We start from the raw sequence: 19,119 nt of genomic DNA on the forward strand, positions 1-19,119 counted from the left end.
TCTGCACATCCTCGCCCCAAAACGAGAGAAATGGAGGAACCAAATCCTAATGTTTTCCTAGGAAAATGTATGCACATATGAATAGAGACTTCTTTTTGTGAGGGGACTTCAAAACTGCCTCAGGGATGTTTACAGTTGGAGAGCACTTCATATTTAAATGGCAGGGCACTCTTTCCTGCATCGCTACACTTAAGCCTCACACTACCTTCACTTTACAGATAAAGAAGCAGTGGGAGTGTTATGCGCTCCCCCCACCCCCATGTGAAAGCTGGTGAGCGGCAGCGGCAGAGATGGGACGGTAGGCAGGGCTGCCACTGTCGCGAGTCTAGAGCTTTCACTCTCTCCATGTCTCTGCTCTTCCTCCCACCACTTTACCGATTGCTGATGTTAATTCCTTTCTCCCTCATGGCGTAGAGAAGCACGGCGATGCAGTATAAGGTCTCAGTGATGTCTGGCATGGTCACGGTGGAGCTGGGTCTCCTGAGGCAGAAGAGCAGCTGCTGGATGTCATTCACACTGCTGGAGAGGAGGACAATGGCTGCGACCAGAGCCCACACGTTGACCCCCTGTGGAGGGGGGTGGACCAGGGAGGGGAGAAAAGACCCAAAACATAATTAATAAAGATCACCTCAGACAACCAGTGAAGAAAGCCATGTCTGGGGTCCTGGTGTCATCTACAGATTGTCTGAACTGGGTGCAAACTTCCCACCTGACATCTGGGAAATAACGGGAACCATTTTTTTTGCCTTGGAGTCCTTTCTGAGGACTTTTGGATTTGGGCTCTTAGTTTTCCTTAATTAAATAACGTTTATAAAGTCTCTAACATAGGACCTTGCATGGAGATGATACTCTCACCTCTCCACCCCACCCCTCTCCAGGTCAACGTGAGCTCTCAGGGCCACAGATACTCAACAGAGTCAAAACAAGCTCCCTCTCAGATAGGTGCCTACCTGGGAGGCACAACAGGGGGGAGACACAAAAGAAGACAGCAGTCTTCAGAGGGGGAAATCAAGACTGACAATTCCTGGCATTAAGATGTTAATTTACTATTTATGTCATTATTATTTAATAATCATTAAATATTAAGTTAAATAAATAGTAAATTATTGAAAAATTATTATTACGGACACAGTATGCTCCATTTAGTAATGTCTAAGAAAATGTTCACTAACATACAAACAGTCAATAATGGACATATATCATTATCATTCTTAACTTTACGACAAGTCTTCCTGTTAAAAAATGCATTCCAAGAAAGGAAAAGTTCCAGGCACCTCTCACTACAGCCATCCTGTGAAAGAAAACTCACTCCACCATCATCGACAATCGCTTCACTACAGACAGAAAGAGAAATGCACATGGCTGGATTCCAACCCTCCACTGGCTGCAGAGTATAGGCTGAGGTTGCGGGCAGCTTCCAAGACAAAATGTGAGAAACCGTGATCTAAACGAGGAGCCACAAGACTGAGTCAGGAAACTGAGGACTACTTCTGGCTTCTCATCAACTCATTACGTGTCTGCAGCAAGACCCTTAATTTCTCTCGTCCTTTCAGTTAACCCAAGTTGTCAACAATGGAATGCGCTGCCTTATAAAGAAATCATTATTAACTAAAGTGTTCAGGGGCCGCCTGGTGGCGCAGCGGTTAAGTGCCCAGAGTCTGCTTTGGCGGCCCGGGGTTTGCCGGCTGGGATCCCAGGTGCGGACATGGCACCGCTCCGCAAGCCATGCTGTGGTAGGCGTCCCACATATAAAGTGGAGGAAGATGGGCACAGATGTTAGCTCAGGGCCAGTCTTCCTCAGCAAAACGAGGAGGATTGGCAGCAGATGTTAGCTCAGGGCTAATCTTCCTCAAAAAAAAAAAAGTGTTCAGAGATTAGACAACCATCCTCTGTCAAGAATTCCTCAACAGAATGGGAAATTGGACTAAATGCTTTTTTAAAATTCCTTCCAAATTTAAGAATCTGTAACAATGTGGTCTTTTATTTCTCTAGTGGGACCAACGACAAGATTAACGCCTCAAAGATTTTGAAAATAAATCTAAGATAACCTTCAGCCAAACATAATCACCAATACGCTATCTCCCCATGAGAAAAGGGGTTGCCCGGCCCAACAATTCCACAGCCTGTTCACGTACCGCGGCAGCAACATAGAGATCAGGGAGGTGTTGACGCACGCACGCTTCCGCCTCAGGAAGGAGGAGATGATCCCTCAGACTCCACAACGCCCTTCCAGGATCCACGCTTGGGGAGCATTTAGTGGTGGCTGTGTAGCTGTAAAACATCCACGGCAGAGTCCACGGGAAAAATGAGCATAAGAGATAATATACGTCAAAGGTCTTCAGAAACTGTGTTCCTCCCAGGAGAAAAGCAACTCACCGGATGAGGTTCAGCACACACAGCTCGGACTCCTTCTCTATGCCGTAGTTCAACAGGATGCCGTCCACCTTGCTGACGGCTTGCTCTTCATTCATCAAGTATCGATGATACAGCTTTTTCCAAGGAATGAACTATATAGTTTAAAAAACCCAAAACAACATGCAGACAATGGCAATCAGAGAACAGATTAGGCCGCAAACATACAGGTAACCTTCTACCAACTGAAAAGCAATTATAGCTCGCAATTCAAAAGCTGGGAAAATAGGGTAGAAACATTACACAGATTTTGGCTGGAAACTAGAACCGTGTCTTGGTTTGGTTTCAGCGCTAACTTGCTATAGAATTTGGGAAAGATAGTGATTCAATTTCCATATCTGAAATATCAGGACACTAATGGCTCCGAGTTTCAATGAAGATTAAACAGTATGAGAGCTGTGGCTATACTAATATCAGACAAAATAGACTTAAAGTCAAAGACTATTGTAAGAGACAAAGAAGGAGATCAGACAACAATGAAAGGGCTAATTCACCAAGAAGATCTAATAATTGTAAATGTAACGTACCAAACATCAGAGCTCCTAAATCTAGGAAGCAAACACTGACAACTGAGGGGAGAAATAGCAACATAATAGTAATAGGAGACTTCAATCCGCCACTTTCCAGAGTGGAGAGAACCGCCAGACAGAAGATCAATAAGGAGACAGAGCACTTGAACAGCACTAGACCAACTGACCTAAAGACATATACAGAGAACACTCCACCCAACAGCAGAACACACAGTCTCCTCAAGTGCACATGGAACACTCCCCAGGACAGATCACATGCTAAACCACAAAACAAGTCTTACCAAATGTGAAAAGACTGAAAATCTAGAAAGTATCTTTTTCAATCACTATGGAATGAAACTAGAACTCAGTAGGAGAAAGAAAACTGGAAAACCTACAAACATGTGAAATTAAATAACACATTGTTAAAAGCACTAACGGTTCAAAAAAGAAATCATAAAGAAATTAAAGAATATCTCGAGACAAATTAAAACAAAACCACAGCATCCCTAAACATACGGGATGCAGTGAAAGCAGTGCTGAGAGAGAAGTTAATAGCTGTAAACACTCACATCAAAAAAGAAGGAAGATCACAGATCAACAACTTAACCTGACAGCTAAAGAAACTAGGAGAACAAACTAAACCCAAAGCTAGCAGAAGGAAATAATGAAGACTAGAGCAGAGATAAACGAAAGAGAGAACAGAAAAATAGAAAAAAAACAAAGAAACTAAGAATTGTTTTTTAGAAACTCAACAAAATTGACAACTCTTGGGTTGATTAAGAAAAAAAGAGAAGATTCAATAATTGAAATCAAAGATGAAAGAGGGAACATTACAACTAATGTCACAAAAGTAAAAAGGATTACAAGAGAACACTATGAACAATTGTACATCAACAAATTGGATAACCTACAAGAATGGATAAATTCCTAGAAACACACAACCTCCCAAGACTGAATCATGAAGAAATAGAAAATCCGAACAGACCAATAACCAGCAGGGAGATTGAATCAGTGATCAAAAACCTCCCAACAAAGGAAAGCCCAGGACCAGATGTCTTCACTAGAGAATTCTGCTGAATATTTATAGAAGAATTAACATCAATCCTTCTCAAACTCTGAAGAAACTGAGGAGGAGGGAGCACTTCTAAACTTATTCTATGAGGCCAGCATAACCTTACACCAAGGCCAGACAAAGACATGATAAGAAATGAAAAGAAAATGAGAGCTATAATAGGTTACTGAAAATAAATACATCGTGTCATTGATGGTGATGATACATTATTCTAACATTTCAAGAGATAAGTATAAGCTGGAATATGTTCCCAAAAACTTTCTCAAGCAGAATGGAGAAAACCCTCACTTAACCCCATCTATGACTATTCAGTTCACATCAGAGAGGTCTCAACTTTTTGGGTAGAAATACAGAAAACAGTTCACATTTAAAAGCAGAAAGACATTTCTCAGAAAGTAGAAGACAAGACCCTAAGCAAAGAATGGAGCACAAGTGACATGAAATTTCCTCCAAAACCTTTTGTGCTTAGAAGAAAAACGTACTAAGTCTTGATATATCCATCTTACACTCCATCCCTGAATTTTTAAACTTTAATATAGCTGAAGGGAGAGTTCACCCCGTCTCTCTGATTTATTCCCAATGGCTAGCCTAAGTGATGTATAAAGTAACCAAAACATTCCCCCAGCCTTCAGGTTTACCTGAGAACCTGAACTTGGGGTGGGAAAAAGTATAATTTAACAGGAAAGGAAGAGCATGGTGCTGGAGCAAGGACATGATTAACTGTAGCACTGAGAAATCCTTTCTGAGAGCATGGGCTGCCCCCCGTATCCAGCTCTAAAGGTTCTCCAGGGTGACTCAACGCGACACTCATTTATGAATCACCTACTATATGTAAAATATCATGAGGCACAATGGAGAATGCAAAAACAAACAGGATCAGCCTTCTACCGACGAGCTAATAATTTAAAGACGGGAGGAAGGCTCTCTAAACTGTAGTGTTCCTAACAGACAATTTATACCTGCAAGGGGATGAAATGGGAAGGAGCAGAGTGAAGCCTTGAAGAAGAGGTAAGACGTCAACAGAGACATGAGGGGCCCTTTACATGGGGCTGGGGGGTGGGGATTAGACCAACATATGGAAAGGAATACGCGATCTATGGTTGGGATGCAGCAAACCATTTGCTGTGGATAGAATACAGGCACGTGCTGAGGAGAAGCGAGCGATGAGGCTGGAGTAATAAGCTGGGACAAGCACGGAAGGCCTTAAATGCCTCCAGTGAATCTGGATGTTATTCTGGTGGCAAATGGAAGCTACATGCAGACAATGGCAATCAGAGAGCAGATTAGGCCACAAACATATAGGTAACCTTCTAACAACTAAAAAGCAATTATAGCTCACAATTCTGAAGAAACATGATCATCAGAAGTATGCATTAAGTGAAGCTAATCTGTGTATTTTAAGAGGAAACATCATGGAGCTCCAAGCGTTTCACATACCAGTGGATCACTGATGATCTCCCTCCAAAGATGGCACACCAAGCTCAGATTCCAATAGAGATCTTCCACGGGGAGGAAAGCAAAGATGTGCCTCAGGACCTCACTGGGCAGGCTACAAATGTGGCTCTGGGGTTCCTGGCAGGGCAAGGTCCCAAGAAGCCCATAGTAAGAGTCGGGAATGGGATCAGGACCAATGTCCTCCACTTCTTGGCTGGATTCTCCAGATTCTGCAGAGAGCCATGATAGAGAGTCCTCTGCTTCTTGCCTGGCTTCTGTGGGCTTTGTGCATGACAGAGACAAATGATGCCGTGGGGTTTTCTTAGAAACCCCATCCCAATGACTAGTCCCTGTAGCCTGATTCCTCTCGTCCTCAAAGGACCGAGACCGCTTCCTGGCAGGCAGAGCAGACCCTGATGAGCCCAGCCTTGCTTCTCCATCCCCTTCCTGAGGCAGAGCACAATTGCTCTCTGCAGCAAAGATCATTTCACCCTCTGAGTCCTTAGAGCTGTCCCGGCCCACAGAATTGCTTTTGGCCATGTCATTGGTGCACCGCTGCCGGCCAGCAAGGAAGAATTCAGTGATGCGTCTTTGACATCCTTGACCTGTAAAGAGAACCCAAACACAATGAACTAGAAATGAGTAAATGACTGGTTGAGCCATATGAGATCAATTAATTTTCAATTATCTATATTAATAGAGGAAAGAGACAGGATCTATTTAGTGGTCAGTTGATTATATAAATAGATTAATCCAAAAAATACTTATTTGGCTCTGTCATATAGTCAGACACACATTTGAAAAGAGAAAGAGATCAGTCTTCAGATGGTGTGAGGACCACATCATACCTTGCAATATACACAAACTGAACACCCGAATGGACAGACAAAACGTAAACGCTCACGTTCACAGATCCACTCAGAAAATGTAACCTCTTCTGGCTTGCTCTTACAATGAAAAATCTGAGTTTGCTTCAGCAGAAAGAAAAATGCTTTAGGTTATCAGGAGTCAGTAAAACCCACTCTTCTCATCTGACAAAGTTAAAATTCTTTTAATTTACTTATATCTCCTCCTGTGAAGCTGACACATTAATTTATTTTAAAATGAAAAGGAGGTGGTCAGCGTTCTCTTCATATTATTATAGAGGTACGTAATCTAGTCTATACATTTATTCAATAGGCATTTACTAAGCACCTATGATTCTGAGACAAATACAAAGTGAAGAATGGTATAGTCACGTGTTGCTTAACGATGGGGACACTTTCTGAGAAACGTGTCATTAGGTGATCTCGTTGTTGTGTGAACATGACAGGATGTACTTACACGAACCTGGATGGTATACCCTACTACACATGTAGGCTCTATGGTACTAATCTTATGGGACCACCATGGTATAAGTGGTCCATCTTGACTGAAACATCTTCATGTGGTGCATAACAGTGCGTGCTTCCTGCCCTCACACATTTTTCAGGCATTTAGGGGAGTCCAAAGGGTGATTTCTCACATCACCGCTGCATTTTTAAACGCCTACAACTTACTGAAAAATGCCAATGGAGGATTAAAACACCTTATCAATATATAACAAAATACATGGTTCCTTCCTGAAATGGCTGTAGCCAGAATTCTCACTTTGGAAGATAAGAAAGTGGAATGAATCCAGGTTTGGCTTTTAAGAGAAGTTACAGAATTTCATGCTTTTTCTATCATAGGAAAAAATTATAACTGCTTCTGGGGCAATTTGATAGAAACCCAGAGTTTTGAAGTCAATAGGCCTGGGTTAAATTCTGCAATTTTCTAATTGTGGAATTTGATCACACCAGCATTTATGAAGCACACACGACCTGCTCTGGGCCAGGACTCCACGCTGAAACACACACACACTGGCAAAGTCTTCGTTGGCAAAGACAACACAGAAGAGAAGCTGACTTACACACATGACACAAACAAGATACCAAACAATGTATACCCACTAAGTTGAAAACTGCCTCATTCAATTGGTTACAGTACTTCCAGAAAGCGATAAACACATATTATAATACTTTAAAACAACTAGGTAAGATTTGAGTTGGATTCTGTCAGAATTATATATTCAGAAATTAGATATATCACAGGGAAATAAGGCAATCTGGATTATACCAACAGATACTAACAAAAGTAGGAATTCGTTTGGCACAGAGACGGGTAGTAAGAACACCAAACTGCCAGAAGGAGAAGTGGTGTGTAACAAATAAATACCAAGTGGTGGCAAGTTTGAGCTCGAGTCCGTAATAGCACCAGGGAACCACTTCACTGTGGGCTCCTGAGCATAGAGGCGATGTGATAGAAAATGTACTCAAGGATATTAACTTGATGACTAGGTTCCAGTTGACTGGAAGAAATAAAATCCGAAGGCAAGGAGAAGGGTTATCGCAGCAGCCCAGGTACGAAGTGACCAAGGCAGAGTCCATCACAGAAGCACTGGGCAGGGGACATTTTGGAGAAAAATAATGATACAGTGGACCTAGTGACGGATGGGACAAGGAGGACCACTGAACAGACAAGAAATCACAATGGTCTGGACTGGAACAGTGGTGATATTGGTACGTGTCTTCCACCACGTTACAATTAAGCAAGCTAATGGAATTCACGCAGCCACATTCTCCTGGGGCTTTTATCAACCACTGTAAATAAGGATGGCCTTTTCACGGTCAACTCACAAATAAATGAAAAGAAGCATCACACTATTGCAACAGGACTACAAAATCATAGCAGCAATGTTTACAAATCCTGGGAGATATTCAGAGGCCACATACACTACAGATTCTGAAATGCAAGGTACTTTTTGGGAAGACATACCCCTAGTCCCTCTTTTTGTTCTGGGTCTAGGATAGAGACCATGGTTCGGATCTCTGTTTGTCCATCTTTGACCGAAGGGCTGGGCCACAGCCAAGTGACTCCGAGCCAAATGTTGGCAGTCGATGGCTAGAAGATGCTTCCGCTTAAACCGTCTCACTGTTTTGTAGCAAGAGGCAGAAGAAACGGGACACTCGTTAGTTATCATAAATTCTACAAGCCAGCCAGCAAATTCTACTTAATTTTCAGGAATATAGTGCCCGTGGGCCATCCCAGCCAGCCCTTCCCCTTTTCCCTATATTCCCATCAACTTTTAGCCATTTCATAGTTTCTTACCATTTCTTCCTTAGAATTTAAGACAGAATCTTAAAAATAAGATCCCAAAATGACTTTTCTACTTCTTATACTTTCTAGACATCCTGATCATGAAATGCTCATTCAAAAAGAAGTTGCCATTAATGGATAAACTGAGATCTGGCATCTTTTCCTTGACGGTACGCAGGCCATTTATGCTCCCATAATTACCATAAATATTTAAGAGTTGTGATAGCTTTTCAAAAATACACTCATTCATGCCCTGTCTGTCCCAGCTTCTCCAGGTCTCAGAAGCAGAACGCAGTGACTAATACAAAGCCGCTGCAAATTCCTTGAGAGGACCACACCGCACGCCTCTCTTAGCCCCCAGAGCATCTCAATACTGGGCACTGATGTAAGAAGATGGGAGCAAGGCCCTCAAGGAAAAGAGAATCGAATTCACTTTTAAGCATCTTCAGAGGAGGAAATTACATCTTCTCCCTTAGCAATGCATTATAGCAGCAATTGTACCCAGAATTCTGCCTCAAGAGTATTGAAAGATTTCATATTATATTAGTCATTTTCTATTAGGTAATTCCTTTTCATGTTTAACCTAGACTCTTCAAGTTTCTCTATCTGTTACTGTATGCAAGATCAAGCTACCTCCTTATGGCATTAAATAGAATAGTTATACTACTGTAAAACAGAAGGGTTACACTTAAAAAATAAAAAAAGGGAGAGAGACAGAACAAGAACAGATATAACAGAATTAAAGTTACCCTTTACAGGAAATGGTCAAGACAGAATAAAATCAGTTCCTGCCAGTACCACATTCCACAGGTCCGAAAAATACTCGAGTAAAGTATAGTATCAAATGCTGGAACCTCACTCAACATTTCCTTTAAGCCTGAAAATGTCTAAAACCAAGGCACTAATGAGTATAACTGGTACAGTTTTGTTTTGAAGAAATCATTACTTTTTATTTATTTTTGCTGAGGAAAATTTGCCCTGAGCTGACATCTGTGCCAGTCTTCCTCTATTTTGTATGTGGGTCGCTGCCACAGCATGGCTGCTGACAAGTGGTGTAGGTCCGTGCCTGGGAACCAAACCCTGGCTGCCGAAGTGGAGTGCACCGAACTTAACCACTAGGCCATGGGGCTGGCCCCTAACTGATACAGTTTATATTTTAACCATTAACTCCCCTCACCCCTTAGCTTCTTCAGAAGTTACCTTTCCAAATTTCAGTTTATTCTTTCAAGGTTTAACAGAGTTAAAAAAAAAAAAAAAACTTCATGGAGATTTCAAGACTTTAAAAGAACTACTTCTATACATAAAAATAGCTCTACAAGCCCCTCTAAAAGGATGCTAGAGACCCTACAACCACCCGAATTTAGGTTTAAATGCAGTGACATAACTATTAAGCCATGTAGTATTTACAAATAAGCTTAGCTGGATAAAAGCAGTATTGTATAGGGAGGGGACAGTGGACTCGAAGGGAAAAAACCAGGTGTGAGCCCTCAGCCGGCCACACAGGAGCTGTGGGACCCCAGGTCACTCAGCTTCTCTAAGACTCAGAGATGTTATAATGATTAAATGAGAAAATACAAAAATATTTGTTAAACTATAAAACTCTACACATACCCATCTGCTTATTCTATTTAACAAAGCTTAGATATGACTGATTTGTATAAAATATTGAAATAACTTGCAAATTATAAAGATGCAAATTATAGTGGCAAGATGTGAGGTGCATCAGCAGTCCAATTACAGCCAATTCTGTATTACTGGAAATACCTTAAGAAATAACAAGTAATATGTCTTAATTATTTATTACAAACAGAAAATATCCCCTCCACTGTAATGATTTCATAAATTTGAATTTTTGTTGTTGTTGAACATATTCCCCTACAATGAAAACCAATAGTCTTGTCTTTTCTTCTTCTTCTTCTTTTTTTTTTTGCCAAGGAAGACTGGCCCTGAGCAAACATCTGTACCCATCTTCCTCTACTTTATATGTGGGACACCTGTCACAGCATGGCTTGACAAGTGGTGTGTAGGTCTGCACCCAGGATCCAAACCGGCAAACCCCAGGCCGCCAAAGTGGAACGTGTGAACTTAACCGCTGCGCCACCAGGCTGGCCCCAAAACCAATAGTCTTATTCACACCTACAGAGGCAAAAAATGAATGTGCAGTTTTTCTATATTAAAAAAATAAATATGAAATTTTTCTATATTGAAAAAAACAAGCTTGAAGTCTGATTATTCTCTTTTTAAAAATAAGACATGAAGTTTTACCTGTTCTGCTCAAAACCCCTCATATTACAAAGTCAACGACCTACTTACTATTTTGTCTGAACAGGAATCTCTGGTCAGACTGGCAAAAGAGATAAAGTAAATCTACAACGGGCCTTCCAGAACATTGACGAACCCTGGTCCCTAATCCAGGTGCTTCAAACACAGTTGGCTCAACCACAGGAGCTGCCACAGAATTCCAACCAATAAACACGCTGACCCTACAGATGCCAGACATGTGACCGATCTCTGCTTTTCTCTCTCTTCTAATATCCCCAGTTGTTTCAGAGCTGGCAAACACATTGTCTAGAACTGGAACTGGAGGTAGCTGAGAAAAGTTAAGACAGAAGGTGACGGTCTATCGCCAACCTGACCTGGAGAGGCAGTTTTCATAGATAAAATCAGAAAGGAATAAGATCAACAATATTACACCGCTCAGACTCATATGATCCAGGAGCCCAGTGCCAGCACAGGCCTGTAGCTTACTGCCATTATCAGGTAATGTTAAGAATTCTGAAAGTCAGTAGAGACATATAACCAATTAGAACGCTGGGGTCAACCAAGAGATTAGATGCCCACCCCAATCTGCAATATACCCCTAAAGTCAGGTTTTGGAAAGTTACACAAGATGTAGGCTGGCAGCAGATTTGTATAAAGGAGGTACTCATACATATACAAGGCACCTTAGAACTTTTTCTGTAAAAAGTACCTAAGAATGGCTTTATCCCAGCCTTCCCCAGCCAACTAACTATAATAGCGATGTCATAATAAAACTGGAGAGGCCCTGATGACCATCAACCAGGTAGGAGGGTCTTAACCACACGCCTAAGAGTCAAAGAGTGCTCCAAGAAGGTAAGGAACTACTCTGCCTGTTCCACTGCTGTGCCCTCTGCACCGGGCACGGTGCCAGGCACACAGATACCAAAAGAACAAAGGAGGATGAGAAGAGAGCAAGGTAAGAGAGGTAAGGTTGGGAGGAACAGGAACCTAAGCCCTAATTCACAAGATTTTGGTGCAAAACTGCTTTCATGTGGAACCTGGCAAGGGCAGACCACAGAGGGGGACCTCCCGGAAGGTACCACAACAGACAGACAAGAGAACATCAAAAATACCCAAAAGGAACTGTTTTGGAACAATAGGTAATACGGACAGGGTAGACTTTTATTTACGTATTTATTCTGTAAAATACGTCTGGATCTTAAAGCCTTGTTGAGAAGATTAAACGTTTGCAGAAATCTAACAAAGGCACGGGAGCAAAAGAAAGAGGTCATGGGAGTGAGTGGAACAGTGTTCTGCTTCCAGAGAGTTCTGGTGTTTTCCGGCGTATTCTGTCATGAAGCCACCATGGAAGGAGTGAAGGTTAACAGCCCGGGGGAGGGGTGCCTGGACTGAGCCAACTGGCTCCTGGGTACTAATACGCCTACCCATATGGTCCATCGGAATTGGTGCCACCTGAGTCATGACTGCTCACCTGGCAGGCAGAGCTAACACTCTTATTGTATTTACATGTCAAAAATTACTTTTCTGATTTCAGCTAGAGGTCAGAAAAACTAGAGTGTATTTTACCTGCCTCTCAGGTCTCTCAGAGATGAGGTTCTGTGATTCGCTGAACTGGGAGCCAGGAGCCGGCACCTCCCTCTGGAGTTAAACAAGCCCATTTAACTACAAGGATGTGTGGCGTATTCAGATTTGGAGTCACAAGACCTCCTCCAGTCGGTAGGTGAGTCCCTTATTAAAAATGGGGATTATGCCACACTGAATTCACAGAATGGCATGAGGTTCAAATGAGACAATAGACAAAAGTGACACCCCTGTGACACCCCTGTTGAGGCTGACAAAACCTATCAGCTGAAATGTGAGAATTACACGTCGACCACACCATTCTGAGTGTCTCCTAAAAGGTGCATAAGTTCTATTTTAATAGCATTACTGTTCTTGCAGAATTACAAAAAATTACTACAGTAAAATTCTAACCACCCTTCTATTATACATGCTTTTTAACCAGCAGTTCAAATATAACTTCATCAAAATAAAGATGCTCAAATGTTCCTTCTTCCTTCCCTGAGTCACCCAAACCTCAAAGTATCCCCCTCTCAAACAGCAAGTGCACTACACGCCTCTTTAAAGGGCCGTCATCGTCAGCAGCTGCTCCTGATTCTTTAAGGAGCAAAGTTAGAGAATGCTCCCTGAATTCTTTAAGGAGCAAAGTTAGAGAGTGCTCCCTGAGGAACGTGCAGTGAAGGGATGGGGAGAGATCAGAATCACTCGTGGGCCTTCCAGATTATATAAGGCCCCAAGGATGCCCAACTGAATCTCCCGTATACCAAGGTGAGTATCTGTACCCCTCTTGCAGACTACCAGTGACTAACAGAAATGCAACATATCCCTCAGGTGTGAGGACAGGAAAAAAACTGAGAATGTATCAAAGCCATTTTGTCAAATAATTTTGCCCATTCCTACGCTGATTTTCTGTGATGGCTTTACACACCATGACAACTCTCCAATCCCCCACTCCCGTGGGTCCCCCTTCCTAGAGCCCCCAACTCAGCAGACCACTGGCACCTCAGCTTCCCGGTCTTTGCTGTCTGACTTCAAAGTGGTGCTGACCAGGCCTTTGGCCCTTGTCAATCACAGGATCTCTCCACCTTGATGGCCTGCCACCCTAGCCCCACTTCCCGCCACCCTCACTCCCCATCAGGCCCGCAGACAGACTAGACTCTTACCATCTCTCTTGAACTACAGTTCTTACTAAACTTCTACAAGACTACAGCCCCTAACAGGCACGGAACATGTCTCGTAATCTTATTCCTCCAAGCATTTAGCACAACACTTTGCAAATAACAGCTACTCAAATACCCACTGAATAAGAAGTACGTGACTATGATTCCTCGATTCTGCTTTAACTGCCTGGCTTTATTTTTCAATCTTCTTTATTGCAAAAAAATTTACAAAACAAGTCACAGAAAGTGAAACGGAGTGCTTTGGGTTTTGTGGCAAAGACTGTTAGTCCTCTTCTTCGACACACAGCTAGTCCACATTTCCGTCTTGCTTGCAGTCGGATGTCGCCTTGACTGAGCTCCAGCCAACGGAATGTGAACAAAAGGAATGCATGACTCCTCCAGGCCTGGCCTGGAAACACCACTCCTGCTTGTTCCTCGGTTCCCTGCTCCCTTCCAGTTAACGGGGAAGGGGCTCCCCAGGCCATCCTGAGAAGCCACATATTCAAAGAGGAAGAGCGTCCAGCAGCATGGGTCCTTGGATTACTGCTTTAAAGAGCGCTCTCCTCCCCCCTAACTTACACACACACACTCTCCAAAAACCTGGAACCACCTCACATGGTTACATGATGGAGACATGAACTTTGATGGTGAGGTCAGGACACGTTTGCCTCTATTTGTTACTGCAGCCAAGCTTCCTGACCGGTCCAGGATCATTGGAAATTGATACCCAATAATTTCCTTTCTTCTCCCACGTTTACTTATCAGAATTTATGCCGAAAAGTCCTCTAAAAACTTACAGGTTACAGACCTAAATGGACAAGATGAAGATAATAAGTGCCTACAAGTCCTGGAGGGAAAGATTATTATTAAATAACTGCTTTTTTAAAAATTACAAATCGAGGTAACTCTCTAGTACAAGGTACCCAAGTGGAGAGACTGCTCATAACGAGAACCGCAGAGGGCAATTCTGCTAATCTAGATAACTCACTGAGTCACCCCACCTCATCTTGGTAGTTCCCACAGCCTCTCACTCGTCTCCAAGGGGCTCTGTGAAGATCATCAAGGGGACACTTTCCCTCTTGTGTTTCCTGTGGACAGGGCAGAGAGGCATGGCAATGGAGGCCATTACCACAAGGTTTTAGAGAATTCACAGGTCAAACTGCAACCCATGAGACGGAAGAGCCCAATGTAAACACAGTTAACAGTGTCACTCCCCAACTGCAGTACTGGAGCAAGTGTGCATTCAAGCCGGGAGGCACTTTGCCATAATAAAACCACTCTGCATGTCTCTGAGATACTTGTAACGATTATTTGTATAATTATGTATTTAATATGTCATACACAAATTATTATTACTGTAGTATACTTTATTGTTATATTATTAACAATTGTTGGTGTGTGTACTAATATGTCTTCCACGCCCAGGCTGAAAGCTCTGGGGTCTGGTGGGAGGGAGGGGGGAGGAGAGAGGAACTCAGCCCCAGCATCCCACACGTACTGCAAAGTAACTATCGGTTAAATGAACAAATGCACAACCACAGCGCTGCCCTCTGAAGTTTAGGCTGTCTTCCTCGGCTTTGAAACCCTACACTATCTTACAGCTCCTAAGTGCTTCATAGCTTTTGAAGCTCTTTCCCATATTCTCATTTGATCCTCGCATAATCCTACAATTGTGCCACGATTAAACCAGATCTCAGAGAAGACTTGCTTGAAGTCACAACACAGCCTGTAGGTGATGGAACTCAGGTCTTCTGACTCCCCAGGTCCATGTTCTTTCTCCTGTAACACTGTCCCTTCCGTATCCAGAAAGATTTAAAGCAACTTCCAAAAACCTCAGGTTTAATTCCCATGTGACTGTTTTTTATCACTGTGAAATGTCATAACCAAAGATTTAACAAGTATTTAGAAAACATAACTATAAGGAAAATATCACTAAATACTGTAGACACAAAATGAAAAAACTTCAAAATATTTTGTCCCCGTTAGCTCTAAAGGAAACAAACAGAAAGAAAACACTCTAGTGCCAGCTCCTTTCTGAGCACACGCTCTTGATGCAAAGCCAAGGCCCTCCCAGCACCACATCCTGCTTCTCTAGGAACCCACAAGGTCTGGGCTCGCAGGCTCAATCTTTAGATCCTCTCACACCATGCACACATCTGCTCCTCCCTTGGAGACAGCATTCCCTTCTAGCAAACAAGGATGGACAGAGCTTTTCTCTACATATGTTTCTCACAAGGAAAAGAAGGAAGGGTGAAAGAAAAACAAGAAAGTGATCATTACTTACAGACTAGAATATATTTTTATATATTTGAAAGGCTCTATCTACCATCAATTCATTCCACAGTTTCTTGTAAGTATCTAGCATGTCCCAGATTCATTATAAACACCATGAGGGCTTCCTCTCTTGGTATCTCTGATGTGAAATGCTACTTTAGACAATGAGGACATAAAAACGAATGATTTAGTCTGCCCATACGGCAGCTACCAAAACAGACACCAACTACTATACCTAAGGCAATGTAAGTGCTACACAAATGCATGCATGAAGTGCTATGGTGGTAAACAAAAGTGAACATAGTTAGGAAGGTTGGAAAAGGCTTTCGGAAAAGTTCAGCCTCGGAAGATGAGTAGGATTCAATAAGGCAAGAGAAACACATGCAAAAATACGCAGAAATAGCACAGCACTGTTGTGGCCGAAAAGTTGGGTTTCATTACAACAAAAGGGTCACGGATAGGGGACAAGGCCGGAAGAGGAATTTGGAGGCACAGGCTATAAAAGTCCTTGAATACAATGCTAAGGACACTGGATTTTATGGTGTAGGCAATTCAGGAATTACCTAGCTTATAAGTGGGGTCACTGCACAATTAAATTCACACTTTAAAATAACTGGAGGTTGGGTACAGGCTGGGTAGACAAGGAGATTGTCAGGAAAAGAAGGCAGAAAGTCACTTTACCAACCGAGGCAAGAGTTGGTAAAGGCCTTAGAACAGCAGCAGAAGAAACAGAAAGGAAACTGAAGATCAAGACAGTCTTTTTCAACAAGACTGGAAGAAAAAGGTGAAAGAGAAGAACAACAAAGATAACTCACATTTCTAGCTAGAATTTAATGATAATGTCACTAACTACATTAAGGAGTAAAGGAGAAATAGTGTTTTTGTTTCAATCACTTTTTCCTGGAGTAGGGGTAGGATGAAAGTTTTCAGTTTTGAAAATAGTTGTTTTTCTTTTGCTTTAGAGCTATCTGTGGAATGCCAGGTTAAGCTCCAGGAAGAACTCTGAAATACGAGACTGGTTGTCAAAAGGCATGTGAGTGACAGCTGAAGACACAGACTTTGAGATGCTTTGGCAATAGATAATAAATTTCTAGGAGTAGGTGATTTCAGATCCAGAAGGGCAAAGACAGAACCCAAATTCAGTCTTCAAATAAAATCAGCCTAGGAAGGAGAGGGATATGAAAGCAAAGAAAAGAAGATGGCAACAATTCTGAAATTAGTGTTCTAAACCCCATACCAACAGTTTGGTGTTGACACTCACAGACCACACATGTCAGATCATCAGGACACTGACAATCATAACTAAACGCTACAGAACCACGAAACACAACGTAACAGAAAGAAAAGAAGACGGCCAAGTAGCAAGTCACAATGCCACTGACAACTGCATGCAAAACGAGACACTAAAGGGCAGACCACAAATTCCAAAAGCCTGCACAAAAGAAATGGGCAACCCAACTGGGAAATCACCAAGACCCCAGAATAGCTCCATCTCTTAGTTTACTGTAAGAAGCCCTCCCCTCTGCACCAAGCTTTGGCTCCAGAAACATCAAATGAGCCGTGTACAGTTTAACCTACATCATGACCTAGTCTTCTAAAGGGGGATACAGACCAAAAATAAGTTCCTAAAGAAGACAGCAGAAGCAGAATTGCATTTGTAAGTAACCAGCCGTCTGGATATAAAATATTCTGTCCTCTTGTGCATCCGTGTGTCCCAATTTTGTTTTTAAAGACAGGGAAAGTGGAGGCATAAGGCAAGAGAAGGTGAGGTCATTTGTAATTAGGATGGGCAGGGCAGCATGAGAGCAAAAAGTGTAAAGCTACCAAATGCCTCAACTTCCATTTGCAGCTGACACCAACAGCTGCAGTAAAGACAAAGACTGGAACGTTCTAAAACTTCATGCATTTCAAAGCATGTTTACATCTTCCTTTTTTTTTTTTGCAGAGGCAAGATTACTGTGAACAGTAACTTTGGCAAAGCTGATAGCTGCCCTTGGTTTTGTCTCCAATGACTAGCCACATTATTCAATAAACTAACCAAATTCAATCTGCTCATTGGTAAAATAGTCTGGGGCTCATACCAGGGGTCTTTTTTCATTTGATCTCCCTTAATTTATCGAGCAGAGTGCCAGGCACTAGCAGACTCGTTAGGTGCTACCATCATTCCTTGCAAGGGACTTTATTACCTATACTTCTGTGGAAAAATCACTAACTTCTTCAGGCCTCAATTTCCCCACCTGTAAGGACGCCTTACAGGGTTGTTTGCAGATAGATAACTAATGTCAAGTGCTTTGTAAACTATAGAGTGCAACCCAAAATATAAAGCACAATTGTTTCCTGACCTGGCAAATAGTAGCAACTCCCGTTTCATCGCTAAAGGAACTGAAAACACCAGGGGGTTTAAATGACTCGTACCTAATGAGATCGGGCAGAGACCTCAACACCTACCCTAATCTCTGCCATCACCCCCATACGGCATGGTCCGATCTCAGCCTACCCTCCACAAGCTCCAGGCCTTCCCCCATCACCTGAAATTTCTTAAAATTCAGGTGAGGGGGAGGGAGACGACATATGACACAGAGGCAAAAAGGACACAATAAAATGACTTGCCCAAGGTCAAAACACCAGAGGGAAAAGGAAATGCTGGCTCGCCAGCAGCCGAGGCCACGTCCCCCGTGACTGCTACAACCACCGACACACGACGAGCTCCCCCTTCCTGGGCCGCAGTGTGGGGGCGCCCTCCGCCCCGTGCGTGCACGCCCGCCGCGCCCCTGCAGCTCCCCCCCGCCGGCCGCCCAAGCCCCTCCACGCCTGCGCTCGGCCCGGACCCCGGTGCTCCCGCGGACCCGCTGACCACCCCTGGAAGCTGGACCCCCACTAAGGACCCCGAAAGGTTAAGTGTCCACACGGCAGGGCCCCGCCCACGCCCCCTGCCACGTCCGCGGCCTCACGCACTATGGCGCTCCGGACCGGGGCTCCAGCCGCCGCCGCCGCTGGGCCCGGGCCGCCCAGCCTCCCAGTCCCGGCGTTCCCAGGGCAGCGCGAGCCCGAGCAGGCCGCGGACTTCCTCCGCCAGCTGCGCCCCCGCCGCAGCCCGGGAAGAGCCCGCCGCCAGGGCTGACGGACTGCCCCTCCAGCCAATCGGGATGTGCGCACGAAGCGGGAGCGCTGACGAACTGTTCGAAAGGCCAATCGGAGCGCGCGTCCGGAGGGGGCGAGGCTACCGCTAGCGGGCCCCGCCCCGTCCGTGCTTCCGCTTGGGCCGAGGAGGCGAGTG

At 43.5% G+C, this 19,119-nt stretch overlaps 1 protein-coding gene across 2 annotated transcripts in view; it reads right to left on the reverse strand.

The window, feature by feature from the left end:
* The window catches only part of FBH1 (F-box DNA helicase 1), a 44,842-nt gene extending 25,845 nt beyond the window's left edge, over nt 1–18,997 (reverse strand). Inside the window, exons 1-6 of one of the 2 annotated variants that reach the window (XM_070601892.1) lie at nt 18,798–18,997; nt 8,266–8,421; nt 5,434–6,035; nt 2,377–2,507; nt 2,136–2,271; nt 376–566 (exon numbers count right to left, since the gene is read on the reverse strand). In XM_070601892.1, the coding sequence (XP_070457993.1) occupies nt 376–566; nt 2,136–2,271; nt 2,377–2,507; nt 5,434–6,035; nt 8,266–8,421; nt 18,798 (1,217 nt within the window). In that variant the 5' untranslated portion in view covers nt 18,799–18,997. The remainder of the gene's footprint in view (nt 1–375; nt 567–2,135; nt 2,272–2,376; nt 2,508–5,433; nt 6,036–8,265; nt 8,422–18,797) is intronic. The other variant, XM_070601893.1, reaches the window with a different exon arrangement.
* Between the last annotated feature and the right edge of the window lie 122 nt (nt 18,998–19,119).

The sequence above is a fragment of the Equus przewalskii genome, chromosome 30, assembly GCF_037783145.1.
Source record: "Equus przewalskii isolate Varuska chromosome 30, EquPr2, whole genome shotgun sequence".
NCBI lineage: Eukaryota > Metazoa > Chordata > Mammalia > Perissodactyla > Equidae > Equus > Equus przewalskii.